Here is a 24110-nt window from a genome sequence, read left to right as displayed (position 1 = left end):
TGAAGGGAGCTTTGGAAAGAGACCCTCCATCTACAGGAACAAGCGAGGTGGCCAGGGTAAGTGGAGCAGAACACACTTCACAGAGAGCTGCAGCGCAGGTTAGACCAAGGGAGTCATGGTGTTTGACCTGGTGACAAAGCAGGGGACCTCAGGAGCGCCGTCCCTGACCTCAGGGGCTCCTCGGTCAGTGGCCCCTTGGGTGTCCACTGTGCTTCTCCTCATGTCTGCGTCTCGATGCTGGCGCCATCCCTCCAAGCGCTGTACTCCTCGGAGGAGAGGGTCCCTGGAAAGTGGAACGGGATCCCCCAGGTGACCGCTGCAGACCAGAGCAGTGCACAAGGCAGAGTCACGGCCCCTTCTGTAGGTGAGCGCCATGGTTCAGGCCAGTTTTAGGCTCACAGAGAAATGGAGCAGAAGATGCAGAACGTTCCTTGCTCCTCTGTCCCCGGGTGGCCCTGCCCCAGCGTGGGCACAGTTGTGGCCTCTGATGAACCTACCGGACTCACCGCCATGGGCCCAGGGCCCCTGCACATAGGGTTCCTGCTCAACCCTGTCCTTTCCACTTGGGTTCTCACGTGCAGGCTCAGCGCATCCGTGCCCGGCTGGCTGGGGCTCGTGTACCTCTCCTTGTGCAATTCCACCGCCCTGCTTTGTTTTCTTCCGGGACTGGGGTCAAACCCAGGGTCTTTGCATGAAGCTACATCCCCAGCCCTTTTATACCTGTCTCTCTGAGTCACCAGGTTGCCCAGGCTGAGCTCAAGCTTGGGGTCCTGTGCCCTCAGGGGTTCCCCCCAGTGCCTGTGTCCCATGCCGTCTGGCTGTGTGAGAGCAGCTGGGCTCCCTCCGACACGAGAAGATTTTCTGGAAGTTGGTGACCCTCAGGCCATCTCTCGTCACCTGTACATACGTCTCAGGTGCCAGGGGTGCTGCTGGAGAGTGCTGGAGACGGCCTCACCAAAGGGACCACTCACCTTGTGTGATGCCAGGAAGCGGGGGCTGGCCAGAAGGGCAGCTTTGGGGGGCCCTAAGCCACACCAGGAGGCGGGTGGGGCATCTCCACCCGGGTGACCCCCAGCTATCACTTCCTTTACTCTCTAGCTTTGAAGTGCAAGGGACGTGACAGCCAGGAGGACTCTCCTCTCCTCTCCCTCCGTCTTCTTCCCTCCACAGGTGAGGGAATGCGCAAACTACTCACTTGGGTCCTGGGGTACCAGAGCAGGAAAAAGGAGTAAGTTCCCGTGCCCATGATGGGCCCTGTGGAGGGGAGGAATGTGCAGCACCCACCTTCCTATCACCAGTGAAAGCACACGGCACACCTCACTGCACGGCCCACTGCCGACTGAGCCTCACAAAATGCTTCTGTGGATTTGTGCTGGGTTCCTAGTCCACAGCCAGACCAGGGTGACAGCTCCACCATGTGTGACAGCAGCGTCACGTCCCAGGAAGCCTTTTCCCCACCATGTAACGCTGCTGTGTACATCACAGCCCACTCTAGGTCTTCAGCTGGATTGATTTGGTTTTGCTTTTTCCCTCATTAAGTTTATTGGTACATTTAAAGCAAACAATAGTTACATTCATCACTGGGATCTTGTGCCTTTACATGACAGGTCTTGGTTCTTGTTTTTTCCCCTTACCCCTGCCCTCCGTTCACCCCCTTCACCCTTCTTTAGCTGGATTTGTGCAGGACACTGCTGGGATCCAGGATTCTTTGGGTCTCTAGAGTGTGGACAGATCTTATGTGTTCCTCTGTATTTGACTTTTTGGGTGACTATCATAAAATTATCATGTAAATTTCGTGTCCTGTATTAAATCTACTCCCCTGCAAACCTTGACTATAACAGGCTCATTTTGCTGGCCTCGAGAACAGCTGGTTAACTGGTGGTTCTCTATGTCCTGGGTAGCTCTTGCTTTTTCATATTGTGAACTAACAGATTTAGTTGATAGTTTTTGCTCTTCAGCCTTCTGATGCGTTCCCAACTCTCTTGGCAGGCAGAATTAATTTTTATCTCCTCTATGCAACTTTAACAACTGATTTACATGGTCAGTAAATCATGGCACATTGAATTTTAGCTTCTCACACCGAGTCTGCCTACCGACGAGAGTGTGAACTGCTTAGAGGTGGGGATTCTCTTTCTGTGCACCTGTTCCACAGTGAATGTGCAGGCTTGTGTCTTGAGAGTGTGAATCAGTAAACGCATAAGCTGTGTTTCCTGGGCTACTTCGGTCTTCAGTAAGCACTGAGCCACAGGACAGCCGTGAAGCCATTGTTCAAAGGACAGAGCTCCTTACACACCCCTCAGATTCCTCGCAAGCGTTTCTGCTATTGTCCCGGAGCGAGTGTTGTGTATTTTCTCATTCATTCATTATTCCATATATATTTTCAGGTGTCCTTCAGGGCCAAATAATACTCCAGGCCTGGGGACTCAGTGATGATGATGATGATGATGATGATGATGATGATGATGAGGTTGATGGGTGTTGGGAGACAAGTAGCCCTTTTCCTTCCTGAGTTCTGAATTCACCTAGAAATTTAAAAAGGCAGCGTGGAAAGTTAAAGTTACGACATTCGAGAAGTTCCTGGTATAGCTTGTGTAGGAGAATGAGCCTTACTTACATCTACAGAGGCGGGGGTTTCTCAATACCAAATGAGAGAACTGAATAGTGCACTCACCCCTATGTGCTCCGCCTCTAAAATCAGCCTTGGAGAGAAATGATGTGGGCTGGCGGTGTGAGGGTGCTGGACAAGACCTCCCTGGCCACCCCTTGGGTGCTGATTCCTTCGTGGTCATCCTCCTGACCAACACCGAGAGCTGTGCTCTCCTCCACCAGGCAGAGGCAGCCACTTGGTGTCGGCCCACGGCTGGTCCCCCACTGGGATGTCTGGCAGCACCAGTGCCAAGGCTCCCGACGCCGGGTCCAGGCAGCGATGTCAGAGCAGATTTCTGCGCTTGCCAATGCCGCCAAAGTTGCTGAAGCAAGAGTTGGCACCAGGTCTGCGAGCTCAGCGTCTCTGAGCTCAGCAGAAATGGCCTGTGGTTTCCACTCACTCTTCCTGCAGCCCCTTGACATAAGATTCAGGCTGGATCAGCAGCGATGGAGCCAGAAGACACTCAAGGGACAGACCAGGCAGGGTGGGATGAGGACAGCATCTGAGACATGCCACCAGGGCTGGAGAAGACAGCCTCCCCACACGGCCTTCCCTGTGGGCCCGGTACCAGGCCCCACCAGTGCACTGCATTATCAATTATCAATTAGCAATGCTTATATATAGACCCGTCAGTCTTGTGAATAGCACCAGCCATTGCAGTGTATTTTTATTCTGGTGTTAAAAACTAAACATGTCATTATGTGAAATATGAATGTATAAAATCTGCCTGGCTTTATAACCCACTCCTGATGTTTCTTAGTGTAATATTTGGGAGTTGGAGGCCCCTAGTGACCCTTGGCTCTGGGCTACTGTGCTGTATAAACTTGTCTGCCCTCAGGGTCTCTTTCCTGCCCTGGAAAGAATCCTTTCCCCCAGTCGCCTCCATCCTGTGTCTCAGTAGATTCCAGGGGATCCCCCACCCCCCAGTTTTCACAACACGTCCAGACAAGTCGGTCCTGCAGGGAACCAGCTTAGACCCCTGCTGAGTTCCCTGCTTGGAAAGGAATGAAGCAGGGCAGGCTTGATTAAATCAGGAGCTTAATTAATTAACAAAAGCGACCTTCACAGCGTGCACAGAAAGAGGACCCCTGCTCCTGGTTGTTTCTGAGCTTTCTCCAACTTTGGCCCCTGTTTCTTATTCAGCCCTGGCTTGGTCAGCACAGTCGCCAGTCACTCCCAGGAATCTTATGAGGCTGTGACTTAAGCAACATTTTGAAATAACTTCTGTGGGGATCTGAATGAACACAGCTTGCCGGGGAGTTCTTGGAGTCTCCTCTGCTCTCTTTGTGTTTTAGCATTGAAATGAAGGCAGGACTTGTGTTTCTGAGTCCCCTGGGGAAGGGAAGGTGCTTACAGAAAGACCTAAGGCGCTAGTGGCAGTGAAGAGGAAGAAGCTAAACTTCCACACTTAATGTTTGTGGCCTCGAAGTGTCAGGGTCTATGATAAGCCCTCGGAAGGGTCACAGATGGTATCTGACCTCCTTTCCTTTCATTTGTAAATGAAGTCCCAACCACCAGTCCCAAGTATTCTTACTGAACACACAGCTTTCATAATCCAAATATGGGATATAAATCTTCCCGAAGCCTACTGACCTTCTGAGAAATAGTTGAACTATAAAAACTAAAAATAAACTTAGGCTTTTTTCTAAAATGTCTCAAGCATCCGAAAACCAAAAAGGAGCATAGATTTGTGGCGTTCAGTCTGCTCTGAGTCTCCGTCGCCAGTAGCAACAGATAGTTATTTTGGCCACAGGCTCTCACAGTGCTCTTCCTCCATGCTGACGGTGACGAGCGGGAATCTGAGCTGATCCCCCGTGGGAATGTGAGGTTATTCTGTTAACCCCACGATAAGTCCCCTCACGTCTCTGGACAGTGCTCAGCGTCCCTGCCGTCACCGCCTTCACTTCCCGTATCGCCCCCGCTCCGCCTGCTCATCTCCCCCTCGGTGAGAGGTTCCGTTTTGCCTGCACGGGAATAGACGCCCACGACTGGAAGAATGGCTCGTGAAGCAGAGTGTGTGAGCGATGGGTTTCCAAACACCACTGCCGGGAGGAAAGTCGATAGTCAGAAGCTGGCTGAGAAATCTCACTGTCCCACGTAAACACCCGCAGGGTCGAAACCTTTCTGGAGAGTGGAGGTTTATTTGCACCTGCAGGACGCTTGGGGCGTGGTTCTCCATTCTCCACCCACAGAGGATGCGAGACTCGGCTGCCTCCAGGCCAGGCCAGGGAGAGCCGGTGAACCGACCCCAGCAGTTCTGTGTGAAGGCCTGAACTGTTCCACGTGGGGCACTTTAATCCTCTCTGAAGGTTTCACCTGCATTACTTCTGTCTCCTGGCAGAAAGGGAAGCTCCTGCTGGGGTGAGATTATCCCCCGGCCCCAGCCCCGATGAGGCCCAGGGATGAAGGGCTGCATGCTCTCTGCTCGCCCTCCCGGAACCCTGGGCTGCCCCTGCCTGCCTGCTGGTCTTTCCCTCTCCGGGCCTCTCCTCTCCAGCTCCCGATCTCTGGGCTCTGCGTGCAGCTCTTCCCTGAGGGCTTCTCACTCTCAGTCTTCTCTTCCGTGCTGACCCTTGCTGCTGGGGGCGACGCATACCTACGTGGAACCTACCAAGTGCAGCGACCCAGACAGAGGAGGCACAGTAACGGCGCTGTTATGATGGGCGAGCAAAGATCACAGGGAAGTTTAAATAAAAATCAGGACAGCAAAGGACACATGGGGTCTGTGGGCTCGTGCGGGGGACTATTCTGAGTACTCAGAGGGGAAACAATGGCACTGGGTCTTTCACTGAAAGAAATACTTGTATTTAAACATTCACTGTAGTTTTTGATCACTTCTCATTGACCGATGGTTGATGACGACTCCCTCGTGCTTGGGGCTGCTCTCTCCCGGCAGGCTACCGGGCTGACCAGCTGGTTTCCGGGTCCTGAAGGAAGGGAGGAGGCCGTCTGGGAGTTGTACACCTGCATGACATCCTTTTGGGCGCATCCTCCTGAAGGTCACAGGAGGTCACCGCCAACCAACCCAACCTGAGGAGAAGGAGCTGCACTCTGCCTTTTGATGTGAGGAGAAAGGATCTGTGGTTAGTTTCAACCTCCCGCCAGCAGCCACCTCCGTTTCTTTCCTTGAACAACAGAAGTTAAAGGACAGAGTCCCAAGACACACGAGGGGTCAGCTGCTGTGGCCCTGCCCCCAGTTTGCAGGGAAGTGTGAGGCAGCTGTGTTGACGGGACTTTGGGAAGGGCTTCCGCCTGCCCTGTGGGGAAGCCCCTTCCTGGTGCTTCCTCAAAAGGACCACCATTGTGGGTGAGGAAGAGGACCACACCTCCCACCTCTCCCTGATGGGCAGTGGCCCCAGAGCTGAAAAGAGGGTGTGTGGTCTTCAGGAGCTGTCTGGTAGGGTTCCTGGAGGCTTCTCTCCTCTTCCTCTTCTCCAGACCAAACTCACCCTGGGGACAAATGTATCCAGAATGAGAGGGAAGATTTTGAGGGAAATTAAGGGCAGTGTGTCCTTCACTATAATCAATTTTAAAATTTAAATGTTTACCATATATTTGATCATCCCTTATAATGACAATTTTAAAGTCCATTTCTTATATTAAAAAGACCAAATTATATCCAGCATGATTTACATAAGTTAATTTTATTCCAATTACTTGGACATTAAGCTGGGCGCGGCAGTGCATGCTTATAATCTTAGCATTCAGGAGGCTGAGGCAGGAGGATCACTGTGAGTTCAAGGCCAATCTAGGCTCTATAGTGAGTTCAAGGCCAGCCTGGACTACAAAGGGAGATCCGGTCTCCAGAAAAACCAACCAACCAACCACCAACCAACCAACCAACATTAATACCACTAAGTACTTGGCCCTTGACAATCACAGTATAAAGCGAATGGCACCTCTGTTCACCACAAAAATGATTCAGAGTTCATCGGAATACTTTGCTTCATGACTATTTACAGTGTTCTTGCTGTGTTTTAGTGTAGTCATAATGACTGACATCATGATAAGATGAATCCCTTTACCCTCCGAGTTAGTTCCTAATGAATCAGTTACAAGTAACTGAACTTCCGTGAGAGTGTTCGTTTCATAAAGAAGCACACCGCGTCCAGTGGAGGAGGAGAGAGCACCAGTTCCTCCGTGTTTGTGTAACTTACTAATTTATAAATGTTGTAACCAAGGGCGCCGATGGTGTGCGTCACTGTCGCCCAAGGCAGGGCTGAGCTCGTGGCGGGAACCTTGCCTGAACACCTGCTCTGGTCTCCTCCTCCTCTGAGTGGAGTTCTCACCCACTGGATGTCTGGAAAGGAAAGCGAATCTTCCGTCTGCCTGAGAGCTGCTCCGCGGATCTGGACTTGGCCATCCCGTGTGTGTGCTCCGAGGGTGAGCCAAGCCCCAGAAGCAGCGGCCCGTGATGGGCCCACACAGAAAGGCGCAGAGCAGGGGCCAAAGCGAAGCTGCCAGCTCTACCACTCCCTGGCCCTGGCTGGTGCAGAGCTGTCCCACCTGTCTGTGTGGCCTGGCACCAGCCTGTGACGGCGGCCTGGCATAGTGAGGCTCGCGGAGTGAGGGACAGGAAGCAGACGGGTGGCTCAGGAGTGTTTGTCTGCCTTTGCGCTCATGGGAAGATGCCTGTGTGCGACGGGAGACCTGAGTATACTCTCCACGTCACCCAGCCAGAGTTCGCTTAGCCCGGGCTTCAATCCAGCGTAGGGAAGAGGTAAATATGTTTCTTTAAAAATTGGCTCTTGGAAACACACATTTTGCAATTATTTCATAGAGAGGCCCAACAGCAAAGCACAGAGAGTGTGCCTTCCTTCCCTTGGTAAAATGAGCTCTTCAGCATGCTGAGCCTTGGAAACGCTCCAGACAGCGAGGAGTCATGGGGGTGGAGGGCTGAGGTGGCCAGCCAGTGGCCGTGGGGTGCCTTCTGCTGGTCCTGGGCTCCCAGGGCTGCTCCAGCCCGGAGCCTGTCCTGGGCTCTCCCTCCTGGGCATGGCTTTTCCGGCCATCCACACTGCATGGTCTGTTTGCCTGCCTGTTTCTCGCTCAGCCTTTCCCCGGCTCCTGGCAACCGGTTCCTTAGATACCCTTCCTGCTGCGGTGTGGATGCCCCGACCTTGGATGGAACTCAGACTTCCAGTGTCTCACCCTTTCCGGCGGAGCTGTCGCTTTTCTCCTTGGCGTCATTTCGGCTGATTGCGTCCTGGCCCTTGCTCTTTTTGTGTTCACTCAGCAGGCGCAGGGGGACAGGCAACCTGGCCAGTGACGGAGCCTCTCCAACAGAGACTGTCCAGGAAGGGGGCGGGTAAGGCTGAGCCAGGCCTTGAAGAGAAGATTGAATTCTCCAGAGCAGGAGAGAAGCCTTATGCTGAAAGTTCCCCTCTGCCAGATGCGTCTCGGGGGGAGCAGCCTCCTGTCCGTCCTGGTTCTGTTTCAGGAGTCCCTGGCTTGGACCCGGGCTGAAGGAGAGCCGTGTCTTCCCCCTGGTGGCAAAGCAGATGTGCATCTTGCAGTGGGAGCCAGGGGAAGAATGAGAGGCGACGGCTGTGTGGGGCTCACTGGGGTCTCTGTCCCCTCAGCACGTGACACGCGGTGTGTGTCTGGGTTGCAGCGTTTTTTTTCTGCTCACTTCTGTTGTTCAAGGTAGGAACCAGTGAGAGCAGAAACTGGGTTCACCCCTCACAAATGCTGCCCCATGGTGGCGAGGGCGTTTTCCCTGCTTTTCCTGAGAGAAGCAATTGATCTGCAAAGAAAATACCAGGTGAGGGAGCTGGGACCATAGCTGAGTGAATCTGGGGAAGGGAAAATGAAGACCCTGAGGACGATTCTCTTACTTCTGACTTTTCTTCTCTGAGATACAATCAGTGCCCTGCGGCTGACAGCACAAGATCCTTGAGTGCCATCTCCTACTTGCACGGACTCTTAAAACTTCACACCCACAAAGCGGCTCTCAAAGCTTCACACCCACAAAGTGGCTCTCCGCTGCTACAGTTGCCCTTGGTTCTGAGAGCTCAGTGAGAAAAACCGTTACGATGTATAAGGAGATGAACATCCGCAGCTGTGCAGCTTCCCCTGCAGCCTGTGCTCTGCAGCTTCCCCTGCAGCCTGTGCTCCTGCACATGATGGGGGCTCAGCCCCTTCCTGTGTCAGGCAGGAGGCCCCTGGTGGTGCCTTAGCATTTCAGTAAGCAGAACACGGTTCCGCAGTTTCCCAAGCTAATGAACAGACACGGGCATTTGGAGAAAGCCACCCCACTGGTGTGTGGCAGGTCGGATGCAAGTCTGTCAGAGGTGGCCAGTTGTGTGGCAGGCTGCTTGTTCCGTTCATTTTCAGAACCAAAAGCAAAGGCTTGACTGCAATTTGTCAGTACTATCTATAGATACATGAACCGATATTCGTAAGGGATGATTTAATGCGAGACTCCTCCATAGGCAGAATTACCGAAATGCTTTCCCAAGCGAGGCAGGAGGTCATCGGTGCTGACAGAACTACTCATGGAGCCGTGTTCTGCAGATTTCCCTGTCTGTGGCCCACGTTTGCGTACGAAGGGCCCGATTCCACCTGGAGTGCATCCAGTCTTCCCAGTCTTCTACAGCTCAAATTTTGGATTATACCAAAAACCTGTCCCCTGCAATCTTGAGAAGCTGTCATCTTCTAACAGTATTTGAAAGAAAATGTCCATTTCTACTTACGTAGGGTTCGAAAGAGAAGCTTTTCAGTGAGGCTGCAGCTGGAACCGGAGAGGCCTCCATGGTGGGGAGAAGTCGAGGATCCAGGAGCGGCACTGCTCTACACGTCTCTGGCTTTGGAGACCCCGGGTCCACCGCTGAGCAGCTCACACGGGAGCTGAGCGGGCCACAGAGCTCGTTGCAAACCAAGCAGAAGCCTGAAGGTCAGAAGCACAGAGTTTGAAGAGTTAAGAACTTAAAGGGCTTAGAGTTGGAAGAAGAGTTAGGCGCTCTCGCCAGACTTCAGGACAGTCGCATTCTTTCGTCTGCTCATTACCTTTCTACCAGGAGGCCCATCCACACCATGCACACCATGGCGACTCTGCAGCCCTGCCCAGCCCCTGCTCCCTTCTCCCTGTGCCCCTCCCCAGCCTCCAGCTCAAACCAGAAGGCGCTGCCTCTCTGGGTCATGCCTGAGACACACGCTTCTCAGACCCGGCACTGCAGAATCCATTCCACACCCTGGCGATCCTGCTGTGCAGAGAGTGCGCTGTGCTGGTTAAAGGAAGGAGCAGGCTCACCTGCTTGGCGACTCCTCAGGGTTGGCAGAAGTCCGTGCATACTGCAACCTGCAGAAAGGGACATAGCACACACATTTCCCAAGCGTGTGCGGCCATGGTGGATTGTTCCATGGCATGTGGGGTGTACGCTGAGTTTAAAGGTTTTCAGTGGACCCAGGAGATGCTTTGTGCACTGTTGGCTGTAGGACTCTCTCCAAATCGTGTCACGAAGTGCATCCTTACATGCTCTGACTCGGGTTCTCCGAGTAAGTGAAGCATAGGACTGGAGGTCCCATTTGACCCAGGCATTTCCTTGCTAGGTATCTCCCCAAAAGAATTAAAAGCATCAGCTGGGGACTTAGCTCAGTGGTGCTACTGCCTGCCTTGCAAGCGCAAGGTCCTAAGTTTGATCCCTGGTACAAAAAAAAAAAAAAAAAAAAAAAGCATCATGCCACATCGATATATGTGCACCCATGTTCAAAGAAGCACAATTTGTAATAGCTAAAACTTGGAAACAGCCCAATTGCCCATCAACTGGAGACTGGGTAAAGATGTGTGTGTGTGTGTGTGTGTGTGTGTGCGCGCGCGCGCACGCACATGCATGTGTTTATAAAATGGAGTACTACTCAGCCATAAAAAATGAGAAACTAGAGACATTTATAGTTGAATGGATTCCTATTGAGATCACACTGTTAAGTGAAATAAATAGGGCAGACGTGTAAATAATGAATAGTTTCTCTGGTGTGAGAAAATGAAAGTGTAAATGAGGACCAAAATGTATAATAGATAATGTGAAATAGGAAGAAAAGGTACAAAGGGTTAGGGAAGAAACAGGGGTAGGGGAAAGGAATGAAGGGAAAGGAAAAAATATGAGAAAAGGGAAAAACAGGAACAAGGTCTATGTAAATAGGGAGGAGGAAGAGGTTAAAAGGAGGGCAGGGGGGTGGGGAAAGAGAAGAACCAAGATACATCATGTAAAGGTACAAATTCCCAATGATGAATGTCACCGTACTGTACACTTAAAATATACCGATAACGTCATTGAAAAAAATGCGTCCAGTTCTTGTTTCTCCCTCTGCATTACAGTCAAGGGCTGCACCCCGCCGGGCACCCCCAGTCTGTCCGACCGGCCCTCTGGAGCCCGGCCCACCGGGCTGAGCCTGCGGCCCCGCAGGGCCTTGCCGTGTCACTGCCAGAGCAGTGAGGGAGGAACGCGACAGACAAGCAACGAGACTATGCCTCTTGCAGCTACCACTGGTAAGCTGCTCAGTCCCTGGTGGGTCCCCGCAGTCCTTTCTGCCCTTTGACCCCTTCGGGGTCAGGCCTTCCTCCCAGCTCCCCTGTCGGCGTCTAACCATTTCGGGGCCTCCCAGCCCCGCACGGCAATAGACCTTCTTTCCTAGAGAATGGGCCCACGCCCGTGCCCGCCTGCATCTCCCACTCACTTCACACCGTGCGGGGCGACCTGCCCGGGTATGCAAACCCCAGGTCCCTGACAGAGGGGGCGCTGCCTCTGACAGCCAAGGAGGGCCCCCGAGCCCCAGGCTCCGCTCCTCTCTGGTTTTACTCCGACTTCTGAAAAGGACAGTGACCCCGGCGCTGGGAGCTCGGGCTCAGTGCGCGGTGCAGAAGCCACACTGTGTCTAACGACCTGAGTTCTTCAGTGCCACCGCGGACTGCAGGGCCTTGGGAGGTGGAGCAAGACCATCAGCGAGAAGAACGGGGATGCAGCAGCCTTCAGGACACTTAAAGGTAAACCTTTCTCTCCGCTGTTTGCAGAGAAGTAGTGTGTTCTCCTTGCATCTAGAAAGTGAGTACCTCTGCCCAACAAGGTAGGGTGGCGACATGAATCCGTTTAAAACAGGAAGCTTTTCCAAGATACATTAGCAAAACACACAGATAAAACTTTGATGTGCTCCCCCCCGAATTAGTAGTGTAAAACTATAGTATAAAACTATGTATGAAATATTCATTCCTGTTGCAATCAATGCTTATTTCAGCTTATGAAATTTTAAAACTTTTAAACTCATTAACAAAAAGTAAGGTTATGGGTCAGTGGCCAAATCTATATTCAGAAAAGTCCAGTCACGATCCATATCTCTAGGACATGTGTTTCCAGTATTGTCACAATTAACATTTATTTCACTGTGATCATTGTGTTAAACAACCATCATAGAGATAATGCAGTCTAAGAATTTAAAACATCTTTAGGTACAGGAAATGACACAAATTGTTAAATTAAAAAGTATATATTATTGCAGGTATGATGGAGTGATCCAAGAGTTTAGAAACAAAAAGTCTTACCAAAAAATATATCAGGATAGTTTTTTTGTGTGTCTGTGGAGAAGCAGATGAGAAACCTAATTTCAAACAGAACAAAGAAAGAAGCTAAATTTCCAGGTGTTAAGAGTAGAGCTTTCTTCTAGAAGGGAGATTTTAGAGGTGGAAAGGGGCTCAGGAGGAGGGAGGACAAGGAGACAGGGTAACCGGGTTGGAAATGGCCAAGGTATAGTCTACACACGTACAAACCAGAACCAACAAGCCACCCTAGCCGGTATTTCCGGTATGTGCCAAATAAAAAAAGCTTTCTCACTTTTTGGAGCGAATGATGCCAGGTATCAAACAATTATGATCTTAAACCTGATTATATAACATAGCAGTTTGTAGAGTTATTATTTACAATATACCAAAAATTCTAGCATATATAATTTCAGATGTTAATTCAAAAACAGGTGAGGCGGGGTGGGTTCCAGGGTGTGCCTCCCAAATGGGACGCCTGTCAAGGGTTTGGCGCTGGCCCCTCCACCACAGTTCCCTGGATGTCCTCAGTGGGTTGCTGACTTGCTAAAGTCTCTGTTGGAGGCGGATCTGCTGTATGCTCTGCAAGCGTAGCAGGGCAGAGCAGACATCTGTCGGTGAAATCATTTTTATAGGCTGGAGGCAATCTTTCCAGCAGCCAGCTGGTTGATGGGAGCAGATTTTCCTGTGGATTCAATTGCTCAGAACTTCATCCCTTTTCTAACACTGATACTGTGTGTGATCCTCCTCCTCCTCCTCCTTGTGGTGCTGCAGATTGACCCCAGGCTTTTGCAATGTGCAACATCCCCAATCGTCTTAAAAAAGGTTATATTTTGAGACAGGGCCTTACTAAGTCTCCAAGTTGCTCAGGCTGGGCTTGAACTTGCAGCCCTCCTGCTTCAGCCTTCTTGAGTGCTGGGGTTACAGGTGTGCACTGTTATGCCTGGTTTTCAGTGCCTTTTTAAGGCCTCATTCAAGGCACTGCCACTAGCTGTGTGGTCTGCGAATGCACACCAATGTGAAGGTTTCTGGGGTGCTTCTTTTACACTCATTTCCGTTAGCAGACCAGAGGCACATATTGGTCATCCTTTAAAACCAGACACAGCCTCCTTTCTTGAGATTTGATTGCTGTCTTCTTTGGGAGCATCACTGTGCGTGTGTGTGTGCGCACGTGTGTGTACAGGTGACACGAACCCAGTTGGAAACAGGCCCAGTGGTTCCAGACCTCTGTGGGGAGGGCCGGAGCCAGGTGACTCCAGGCCCCTCCAGCCTCTGCAGAGGGGAGCCTGTGCTCCCGCGGAAAGGCCGTGGGAAGTGCTGCCATTTGCTCCATGGAGTTTTATGCCTCTGTTAGAATTCACCCCTGCTGGGAAGACGCCCTTCTGTGACCTGTTTGAGTAAGGCCGTTCCCCAACTCTGTGTCGGGTCACCTTCCTGGAGGCCCAGGGAAATGTTCCCTAACCTTCCTTAATGGAGTGCGATTTTATTTTATTTTTTTGGTACCAGGGATCAAACTTGGGTCCTTGTGCTTGCAAGGCAGATGGTGGAACCGCTGAGCTAAATCCCCGGCCCTGGAGTGCGATTTTAAATGGGGTATTTTTATGGTGAGCTAACCTGTAGCAGTTAAGAGTTCTTGCCTGTTTCCTCTATTGATTGAAGGGTGGTGACTCACAGCCTGTGGCATTCAACCTCTTCCCTCCATCTTTGCTTCTGAAACACTTTTTACCTGATCGTTTCTGCTCCTTCGCTGCTCTGGGTTGGCTTTGCTGGGAGCCGCTCTCCGGGCCCACAGAGGAGGCTGCTTTATCTCATCTTGTTTCCTCCAGCTGTGTGGATGCCCGTGGGGCTCATTTCCTGGTCCCAGGAGTGGGAGACAGGAGGAACTCAGGGCAGAGCTGGAAATCCGCCCAGGCACAGGGCTGGGCCAGGAGACAGGTGGAGTGCAGGGAGGGAGTCAGTGTTCCACGCAGCACAAATTCGATGCCAGAGGTGACAGCCAGGTCCAGGACCAGGATCAGCGCGGCCTTGGGAAAGAAGAGGTTTCTGATCATCCTCAGCAACAAGGGCTGGTTCTGGTGGATGGGGCAAGTCTAGAGAGCAGGGCAAAGCTGCTGAGCTATGTCTCCAGGTCTCAATGTCCCAAAGACGGGGTGCACAGTGACAGGGGTCAGGGCACCGGCCCACAGAAGCAGCACACCTGTCCTGTGCCGGGCAGGCGCCAGTTGCTCTTCTTTCCCATTCCTCTGGGTGTGGGAGGCCCTGGGTTTCTGAGTGAGCAGCTGGCAGAGGGTGGTGGGTGCACCCTGCCTCTGCAAGAACATGGGCAGGGCCCAGCATGACTCACGGTCACAGCCGGTGGGACCACACGCAGTGTCCCTGTGCTCATGACACAGTGTTTGCCCAGGAACTAATAGGTGGCACCAGGTCAGTCACCTGGCTCTCCTGGGGCAGCCCTTGTAATTCTAACAGGTTGGCGGAACGGTCCCATGGTGGGAGCATGGACTGGAGACCCTATGGGCTTTGGGCTTTGACAAGGAGGGTCATACAGTGGGGAGAGCTGGGAGTGGTCATCAGAAGCTCTGAACTTTCCCATCTGAGCTAATACCAAGTATTAAGGTGCTTTGAGTTCCCAGACAATAGACTCTGTCAAGTCTTAAGTCACGGGAACAATCATGAATGCTGGTTTTTGGAAAGGCTGTGGTTTTCCAAGCAGGCTGACCAAGTATTTGTCATCTCTCCGCACTAATCCCTGCATATTAACAAAGTAGTCTGGGGGAATTTGCAGAAGGTATCGGAAACAGCAACCCAACACGAACTTCTACAGCTTACAAGTTTCTGGAACTTTCTCTTCCTGTACTTCAGTGGTCCTAACAACTGTTGCTGGTTAGCTTTATATCCCCATGGAGCAGAAATAAGAAGGATCCAGAAGTTCCTGAGGGAGATTTGGAAATGGGTCTTCTTTCTCTCCTCTCTCCCTCAGGTTAGGAACCAGCGAAGACTTCGCCGAGACAGTCAATGCCGTCTTCAGTACTTTTGGGCAGCCTTGAGACTTGACATGTCTGTGATGAGGCCCAGCCTGGAGCCTGCCCATTTGCCCTCTTTTAGCTCTTGGCAGCGAGTCTCCAGGAAGAGTGAATCTGCAAAGAGGTGTAGACAACAGCAGATCCATGGCTCTCCAACACCTCGTCTCTGCACTGAGCAGAAGGACCTCAGCCAAACCTTCATCCTGGTCAAGCTACCAGCGCCTCCCCAGCTCTGTGGCAGGACCCCTGGGTGAATGGGGCTACTTGCATTCAATTTAACAAGCTATTCACAGCATTTCATCTCTGGGTTGTGGGAAACGGCCGAGATGGGTCACTGTCTTCATGGCCTCTGTTGATTCCTTCTGTGGCTCTGGTCACAAGTGTGCATGTACTGCTCACCTTTCCATTGCTCAAACAAAACGCCCAGCATATACAGCTTCACAGAGGAGAGGCTAACTGTGGCTCACAGTTTCAGAGGTTTCAGTCCACGGTTGGCTGCTCCAAGGCAGAAATTGGATGGTGGAAGGTGTGATAGAGAAAATCTGCTCAAGCTACAGCAACCAGGAGGCAGGGGGTTAAGAAGGGACCAGGACAAGAATCATACTCCCAGGGATCCACCTCCCCCCAGCAAGTCAGCCTTGAACTCATCAATGGATTAATTCACTGAAGAGCACAGCACCCATGAGCCAGTTGCATTCTGAAAGCTCTGCCTCTGAACACGAGAGACTTTGGGGGACAGTTTTCATCCACACCATAGCAGTGTTTCTGCTGGTGAGGCCTGGGCTGCCCTGGGTGTACTCTGGGCCTCCTCTGCAGGTTCTCCCAGTGCCAGAGACCCACTGGGTAACTTTGTTAGTGTCCTTATGGGTGTGTGTGGGCCCTAACACTACTGGACCATGCAGGCGATGTAGACAGTATTCATCCAGGGACTTATGTTTTGTTGTATTGTGTTTGCTTGTTTTGCATTGCTGCAGACTGAACCCAAGGCCTCTGCACCAAACTACGTCTCCAGGCTCATCTCCAGGTTTTTTTAAAAAATGTTACTTTGAGACAGAGTCTTACAAAGTCACTAAGTTGCCCAGGATGATCTTGAGCTCACTATCCTCCTGTCTCAGCCTCCCAGGGCTCAGGTTTTGTGTGTCCTGTGTGGGGAGCTCTCTCTGACTTAGCTACCAGGTCACCTCCACTTGGGTATGAAGAAAGAGGGAAAGTTTAGATACCCTAGTGTCACATCTATGTCCGGGGTGTGACTTGCCTTGAAATATTAACCCAATTTGTTGTGCGGAGTCCTGGGTAAGAGTTCCTAATCTGCCCCAAATCCCAGCTATGTGGGGAAGGGTCCTGGTGACTGCACATAGATCCTAGACAGATGGCAAAGTCTCAGCAGGCCATCCCTTCATGTCTGGGACACCTACTGTTCCTTACTGGCTCATCTTCCCCTGTATTCTCGGTCTCAGAGGAGCACTCCTGGAGACGTCTCCATTTCCGCCTCCTCTCAGTGGGTGGTGTTTTCCTGACTCTCAAAAGTAACTCTAGATTAGGGGCATGGTTCAAAACTGGAGGGTTGCTTCTACTGGCAGAGTACTAGAAATGCCTGAGTGCCTACCTACAGCAAAATGCGTAGATGCAAAACCATCTAGAAAATAATTTGCGGCAACTTGAAAGAATGCAGTAGTCTATAGACACTGCTACAGAAAGATGTTGCTGTTGTATTGTTAAATGGAAGTGGAATTCCATATCTTGTACTACTGTCCCATTTTGAGAAAGTTCTGGATAAATGTGCCATGAACTGTAGAATTCAGTGACCATTGCTGCAAGAAGGAGAGGTATTGCTGCACTGACAATTTATACCCATAACCTTTGGGATCAGAAACCCAAATACACCTGAAGTTGTATTAAACTACAGCAGGCCCTCATTTTATTGCACAAGTAAACAAATGAGCTCCAGTTCACACATTGGGGAAATCTTCTGTGCAGAGATGTCCTGGAAAAATCACTAAAAAGTAGATCTGTTGGGTTATTGCATCAACTAGGATTCTGGGGTGAAAAGACAAAAATCCTTCCTAAGAAGAAAACAGGTATTTATAGGTAAGACACCACAGGAAGAGTGGAGCAGGCTGCCACCGGGGAGGATGGGGCGGAGGCTGGCTGCTGGGACCTGGGACAGGAAGGTACAGACCAAGTGATGGGCTTGTGGTGGTGGTGGGGTCTGGGACCCCATTCTGGCTCACTCAGCGGCCCCGCCTTCCAGTCCTGCATCCCTGTCGGGGTCCATGGGCACCATGGTGGGGATGCTCTTTCCCCCAAAGCCCAGCAGAGTGAGGAGGACAGGCTGGGTGGCCACACTGAGCTCCCCACCCAGACACAGGGTGGTTCCCCTGGGGAAAGAGGTGCTGTCAGTGGAAGATGGGACATTGAACAAGGAAAAATGCCCACCATGGTGGTTTCCAGGGCACAGACATGATTTAAGGAATCATTCACATCTCCTGTCTGTTGTGACCTACAGCACATATTCTGGAGGGACCAGTGAGGAGGGACAAGCAATACCACCCGTGACAGAATGAGACTGCACGCTGCAGGGGATTAGCTCCCTTGATGTCCCTAATACTGTTGGACCCCATGGAACCAGTCAGCCTCAGGTCCTTGCCCACGCCTGCAGCCGGCAGCGGTGCTCTACTGCCAACTGGGCTGGCAAACAGCTAACTGCCTCCCGCCTGGATGTAAAACCATCTAGAAAATGAAATGATATGCAGCAACCTGCTCTGCCCAGGAACACTGGGCAGTGCTCAGGAAGGGCCCCGAAGTCAGGCACCAGAAGAGTGGGTTAGAGCACGGGGCCTGCAAATTCCCACCCAGCCTGGTGGTCGTGTGCTGGATTCCTCACGAAGCTCCTGGGCTAGTGAATCTGAGAAAAGTGAGGTGCCGTTCAGCATCCTTAGGCTTGGCTTTGCTTTGGAGGTGGTACGAAGTTCACATTCACTCTCTGCTTTCCTGAATGCCGTCATCTGCACCTAGGTTGGTTATCGTCACTGAAGTTCCTGTGCATCCCAGTGGATTTCAGTAACATCTTCCTGAGATTAAATATTGGCGACATTGTGCTGTTTTCTGTGTGTTCACGGCTCGAAAATGCATGAGCTTGGGTTCTCCAGAGAAATGTGGGGTTGAGGACTGAAGACTTGCCCCCCACGTGATCACAGGGTACACATTGTGGAGTGGGTGACACCTGGAGACCCCTTGTCCAGACGGTTTTGTGTTCATCTGGCCTTGGACTGATGGGGCAATGCCCAAGGCAGTCTGCTTTGCCAGGATTCACTTACTGAAATGTTAATCTCATGCAGCATGAAGTATCAAAAGTGAATTGAGTGATTTTGATTATATTCATCCCAATGGGTTGATTCTACAACATGCGTTTAAAATCTGTGTTGGCTGAGCCATGAACTGCCTCCTCCATATTTCTCCAGGGTTTACTAAGTGCATCTGAGGACTCCAGCCTTTTCCAAGCTGCTGGGCCTCACAGCCTCTGCACTGGCCTCCCTGGCCCGGGCTGTACTCTTTCATTTCACTGTCTGGCGTCACCCCGCAGCAAGGTGAAGCACTAAGCCTGGAAGCAGGTGGTGTCCATGCCTGGGTTAAAATCCTCAGTGGCTTCCCATTGGACTCAGAAGATGGTTTCCCTGTCCCACTCTTGGCCTTCACACACAGGAGCTTCCGGAACTCACAGGCTCTGGCCCAAGCGCCTAGGCTAGTGCCTGAAAGACAGCTGCCCTCTCCTGGCTGTGTCCCATTCTCCTTCCGGTCCTGTATCACATGCTACTTACTGCTTGGAGGCTGCCCAGATGGGAACCCGGTGACCTTGCATTTTTCTACTTACTCAAAACATATTTATTGAGTCTTGTAGGCCAGACAATGAGCCAGGACCTGAGGATATATCCACAAATTAAATAAAGGATGTGACTCTTCCTGAGCTGTGTGCAGTGATTGCTTCTGTCTTTTCATGGGTCATTGCTACGCATTAGTGATGGTGTGTTCTCCTGAGACCAGGGTGACTTTTACATATTAGCACATCAGACACCTACAAATATCATACGTATTTAATAAGTATTTGATGAATAAATACATGAACGAGCAGAGCTGTTTAGTGTTTTGTTGCTGACTGGCCTCCTTATGCCGATCCTGTTCCTCCCTCCTTTTCTGCTGACCCACAGTGCAAATATCCGTGATCTCTCCTTTTCTTTGCCTCCCAAACTACCGCTGCTCAATCCTTATCACACTTGGGTTCTTTGATGGCAGCAACCAATGCTCATCTGTCTTTATATTCCCCAAATTTTGTTCATTCCTTGAATATACTAGCTGCTCGATAAATAGTGAGGTGTGAGTCAGCAACTCATAGCAAGCGCTTGAAGTCTTTAGATTTGGCTGCTCAGGGAAAGATTTCTGCACATACAGGCTCTTTACTCTGGGTAAGTTTGGTCCTGCTTACAAATGTATGTTTTGTGAAAACCAGTATGGATCACCCACAAATTTTTGGAGACCCAGGTGTCTGGTGGGATTTAGTTACTTGCTATTTGCATAATACAAACATTTCAGGTTATTTGTTACTTGTATGACATGAATATTTCAAAATTATATGATCCTCAGTAACAACTCTATTAGCTCAAGAATAAGTTCTGGGGATTAATTTCCTTAGAACAATGCTGTTACCACAGTTGCTGCCTACACGTATTAAGTGTGTTTAGAGTCGAGTTAATTATAATTTGATAAGGCTGGGTTACTTTGGTGGATGAAAAAGCAAGTTTGACCTGAGGTCTTTGGGCAGACATACTGCTAAGTCCTGTAATAATTTAACTAGTTCTGGCTCTGGGTCACAGCACTCTTCAGGGGAGATGGTGCTACCAAAGCAACTTTATCTATAGATTTTTTCTCAGATCTTTTATCAGTCAAAGATTCCTGGACCAGACATCTACACCAAGCCAGTCTCCTTGCTAATCTCCCGATTTTGACGTATGCTCCCTCATGACTCATTGTGTTTCTGCTTATCTGGTTTCTTTTCTTCACTCTAGTCCTACAACTGAATGCTGCCTTGGTTCCCTATAATCTGGCTCCTCTTCCCTGCCTTTTGCTCTCCATAGCTCAGTGTTTTTAGGAATTGGGATTATCCCCTTTTTCCCCAGTTCCCATAACTGAGTCTTTGCTTCATGCTATTGGATGTCTTAGTATTCACAGCTTACTCGTAGGAGACTGCAATGAACAGTGTAAGTTGTGAAGAATGAATCCTACAACTGGCTGCCTACAGATGTGAGTCTGGCTGAAGCCTATGTACCAAGGTCAGAGTAACTCACACCCAAATTCTAATCCCACAACTAAATCCTTACCAGGAGGACAGTGTTCTAATTACAACCATATATTTTGTTTATTCTGTTCCCAATTTGAGAATGCTTTGTCTTTTACTTCATGAGTCTTGCTTAATTTCCATAGAAGCCACACAACTGCACATCCTCACACATAGTGCTGTCCTTGCACGTAGCTCTCCTTTGCCCCAATTGATTACCAATAAAAATCAGTGGCTTGCACCAGCCAGTGCCTTTGTCAGTTGCACCAGCATTGGTCATCCTGGCACCCCAGTTTCTGTCTTAGTTCTCTCTTTCAGTTTTTTCCCTCGGGCCTGTTTTGTACACGGAGTAGGAGATCAGAGTCAGAGCCTACTGCAGAGGTCTCCCCAGTAATGCTTCAGGGGTCCCCAGTACTTACCCACCTTGACATCTCCTTTTCAGGTGGTGCTAACCTTCCGGCTATCCTTGGGGTCTCTGGAATTTAGCCTTCCCCATCTGAATTAGCTTAGTTGTTGTAGGAACATCTTCTCTCTGCTACGGTAGCCAGCTCTTTACTGGGTTTGGACAGAGACTATGGAAAACAGAAAGAAAAGAAGAAATGGGAGAGGAAAGAGGAGTGAGGAAGAGAGAAGTTGGTGTGTAGAGTTTTTCTGACTCTTATCAGTTGGCTAGCAGGAAATGAGCTAGGCAGGACAAGTATGAATACTGACATACTATCACAATAAACTCAGAAATCCATGACTAAAGTAGTCACTGAGGCCTGAATGCCTGAGCAAAGTAAAATGAATCCTGAGAAACTAATACTAATCCAAACTCTCTGGGGTTATATCTATTTCCTGAGATTTTCAGTTATAGGAAATCATCATCTGTCCAAGCAGAAAAGCAATGTAACTTGGGTCTCAGTCTACTAGGGAAACTACATGTTTAATGTTCCCTTAATAGGAAACTGGAGCTCTGTCCTCTTCAGTGACACCTGTCAAATTCCTGCCACATGAGCCCACTAAGCTTCTGAGCCATCACTCATTTGAATGGAAGGCTAGTACTGGAGCTGCTATTTTCTTTTCAAAAGTGCATGCTGATCAAACACACACTTTCCCTCACTCTTCCTTGTGATCATGGGAATATTAGTGAAATTATCACTCTACAATTCTAGCCACACAGTCATAAAAAGCTGATTGAATCTTCTTAGAATTGTTTTTCTCTTGGTCAGATCTAAATAGAGTGGCTCAGAATTTTGGGTGTGTTAGATACAGTGGATCATCCTCAAATACAACAGTGTTTTAATCAGCTTCTCCATCACTGGGGCAAAGTACCGGACATTCACAACTTAAACGAGGAGAGGCTTATTTGGTTCAATGATTGAGAGATTTCACTGTGTGGTTGGGTGGCTCCAAAGTGGAAATCATAACCCGAGAGTATGGTGGAGCAAAGCTGGTCACTTCATGGTGGCTGAGAAGTAGAGCCCAGAACAAGACATACATCCTCTAAGGCAGTGCTCCCGGTATCCCACCTCCTCACAGCACACTCGGCTATGGACATCAGTGGATTCACCCACTGATGCATACATCACCCCTGTCATCCAATCACCTCTTCAGCATTCTCCTAATCCAAACTGACAATTAACTGATACAAGTCCACCTGTGTCAACTGTACACCTAATTGCATATTCTTAAACCACGCAAAGTCTCCAAATAAAAACAACAAAGTTATAATTCCACCTAACATGATGTGCATACAACCATAAATAAAATTGTTCCTTCCCAAAGTCTCAACAGTTCCAGCATTGCTTAAATGTTCAAGAAGCCCAAGTCTCCTCTGAGATTCAAGGCAAATTCCCAGCTGTGAATAATTGTAAAAATAAAAAAGTCACACATTATTCCCAAGACACAGTGGTAGAGAGTAAACATTCCATCCCCCAAAGAGAGGCAGAGGAAGATAAAGAGTAAGATCAAAGAAAGAGTGAAAGCCAGCAGTGCAAGTATGAAGTTCTGTAGCTCCATACCTGACATTTGGGGCACGTGGTGAGATGCGAGTTCCCGAATGCTGGGGCAGCCACACCTATTAGTTTTACAGGTTGCAGCCCACACAGCCTCTCTCTTGGGCTGGTTCCACTTGCTGCCTGGGCAAACACTCAACGCTCCTGCAACTCCAACTTCACTGGTCTCCACTGCACCTTCAGGTTCACGCCCACAGCTTCACATACAGCCTTTTCTGGCAGGAGCTCTGATCTTGCTACACTTTGCCTGGTCTCCCAGACCTTCATTTGAAAGCTTGATGGAAGCCTCCAAAACCTCACAACTCTGATGCCAGTAAGAGCAGTACTGTAACAGACAATGTCAGTGTCTGCCATGAACTGAAGCAGTAGCCACATCCCCTTGGATCACCATGAAGTGGTCACAGAGTACCTGAATGCCTGAGCAGAGGAAAATGAATCCTGGGAAACGAATACTAATCCAAACCAGGCCTAGTAGGTCTTTCTTGAACAAGGTACCTGTTGCAAGCCGGCGATGCAGAGCACTGTCCAGCAGTGTCTCAAACCTGAAAGAGCATGGGGTGGAGATGGGGCACAGTGAAAGGAAGGACGCCAAGACAAGAGTCTGATCAAGGCGACGTTTATTGCAGGCAGGCATCAGCCTTTTAAAGGAAAAGACCGAACTATTATGGGCTAGGATTACCATAGTAACCTCAACACCCGCTCCACGGGAACAAGGGTTCATACGGGAAAGGGAAAGCAGGCTCAAGAAAAACAAATTAACAACACTTGCAACTAATAATCATGATTCCCAAATAGGTGGAGGAACTTAACAAAATGGAGTTACAACACCTGACTCCTACAGATAACGTCAGATCTTTAACAGGAAGCACCTTATTCCTACAGAGCTTTGGCTGTCCGAGTTTCTCCCGAGCAGGGTCAAAAACAAGTTTAACACGTGCAGTCCTTAAAAAGGAACAAATGTTATCTTTCAAAAAGCCAGTGGGCCATGGCTGGCTTCCCACAATTATGGGCTAGGATTACCATAGTAACCTCAACACCTGCTCCACAGAAATGAGAGTTCACGCAGGAAAAAGAAAACAAGCTCAACAAAAACAAGTTAACAACACTTGCAACTGATAATCATGATTCCCACACTAGGTGGAGGAACTTAACAAAATGGAGTTACTAAAGTTAACAGCACTTGCAACTAATAACCATGTTGCCCACAGGTACCCACAGACTCTTATCTTAAATGAAAGTTTAACACTTTTGCATCCTTGAGCCTGAGATGAGTGGGATTTTGCTGATTCCCGAGATACCCTCAAGATGTCTTTCTCCTTGTCCTGGTTCAAAGTAATTGGTTTCTTTTTAGTGAAAGTAATCTCTTCAGCCACTACATTTCTTTTGGTTCCAACTTTATATGTGGTCCTCTTTGGGTCAACATTTAAGTTTTTCTTTTTTTTTTGGTACCGGGGATCAAACTCAGGTCCTTGCACTTGCAAGGCAAGTGGCAGAACCACTGAGCTAAATCTCCGGCCCTAACATTTACGTTTTTAAAATGGTTTTTCTTTGCTTTTTGTTCCCTGTTCTCACTATAAATCTGGTT

The 24110-nt window shown here is 49.8% G+C and overlaps 1 protein-coding gene across 1 annotated transcript; it reads right to left on the bottom strand.

The window, feature by feature from the left end:
* Nucleotides 1-5462: 5462 nt before the first annotated feature.
* LOC104875230 lies at nt 5463-22944 on the bottom strand. The gene is made up of 6 exons (XM_019210411.2): nt 22532-22944; nt 20952-21100; nt 9900-9947; nt 9343-9536; nt 5814-6097; nt 5463-5574 (listed from the first exon to the last, which is right to left on the bottom strand). Exons 3-6 carry the CDS (start codon nt 9937-9939, stop codon nt 5463-5465), a joined length of 630 nt encoding a protein of 209 aa, XP_019065956.1. The 5' UTR covers nt 9940-9947; nt 20952-21100; nt 22532-22944.
* Between the last annotated feature and the right edge of the window lie 1166 nt (nt 22945-24110).

This window comes from Fukomys damarensis, unplaced genomic scaffold (assembly GCF_012274545.1).
Source record: "Fukomys damarensis isolate Sample0158 unplaced genomic scaffold, DMR_v1.0_HiC HiC_scaffold_11, whole genome shotgun sequence".
Lineage (NCBI taxonomy): Eukaryota > Metazoa > Chordata > Mammalia > Rodentia > Bathyergidae > Fukomys > Fukomys damarensis.
The sequence above is the reverse complement of the archived record's forward strand: the minus strand, read 5'-3'. Positions and strand labels throughout refer to the sequence as shown.

Bases quoted from the DNA above. Each gene is read 5' to 3' on its own strand.
- LOC104875230 (XM_019210411.2), bottom strand. From the start codon at position 9,939: ATGCACGGACTTCTGCCAACCCTGAGGAGTCGCCAAGCAG. The intron at 9,537-9,899 runs GTGAGCCTGCTC...TCTGACCTTCAG, and splicing joins CCTGAGGAGTCGCCAAGCAG to GCTTCTGCTTGGTTTGCAAC. The intron at 6,098-9,342 runs GTAAGTAGAAAT...ATTTGTCCCCAG, and splicing joins GCTTCTCTTTCGAACCCTAC to GGTGAGTTTGGTCTGGAGAA.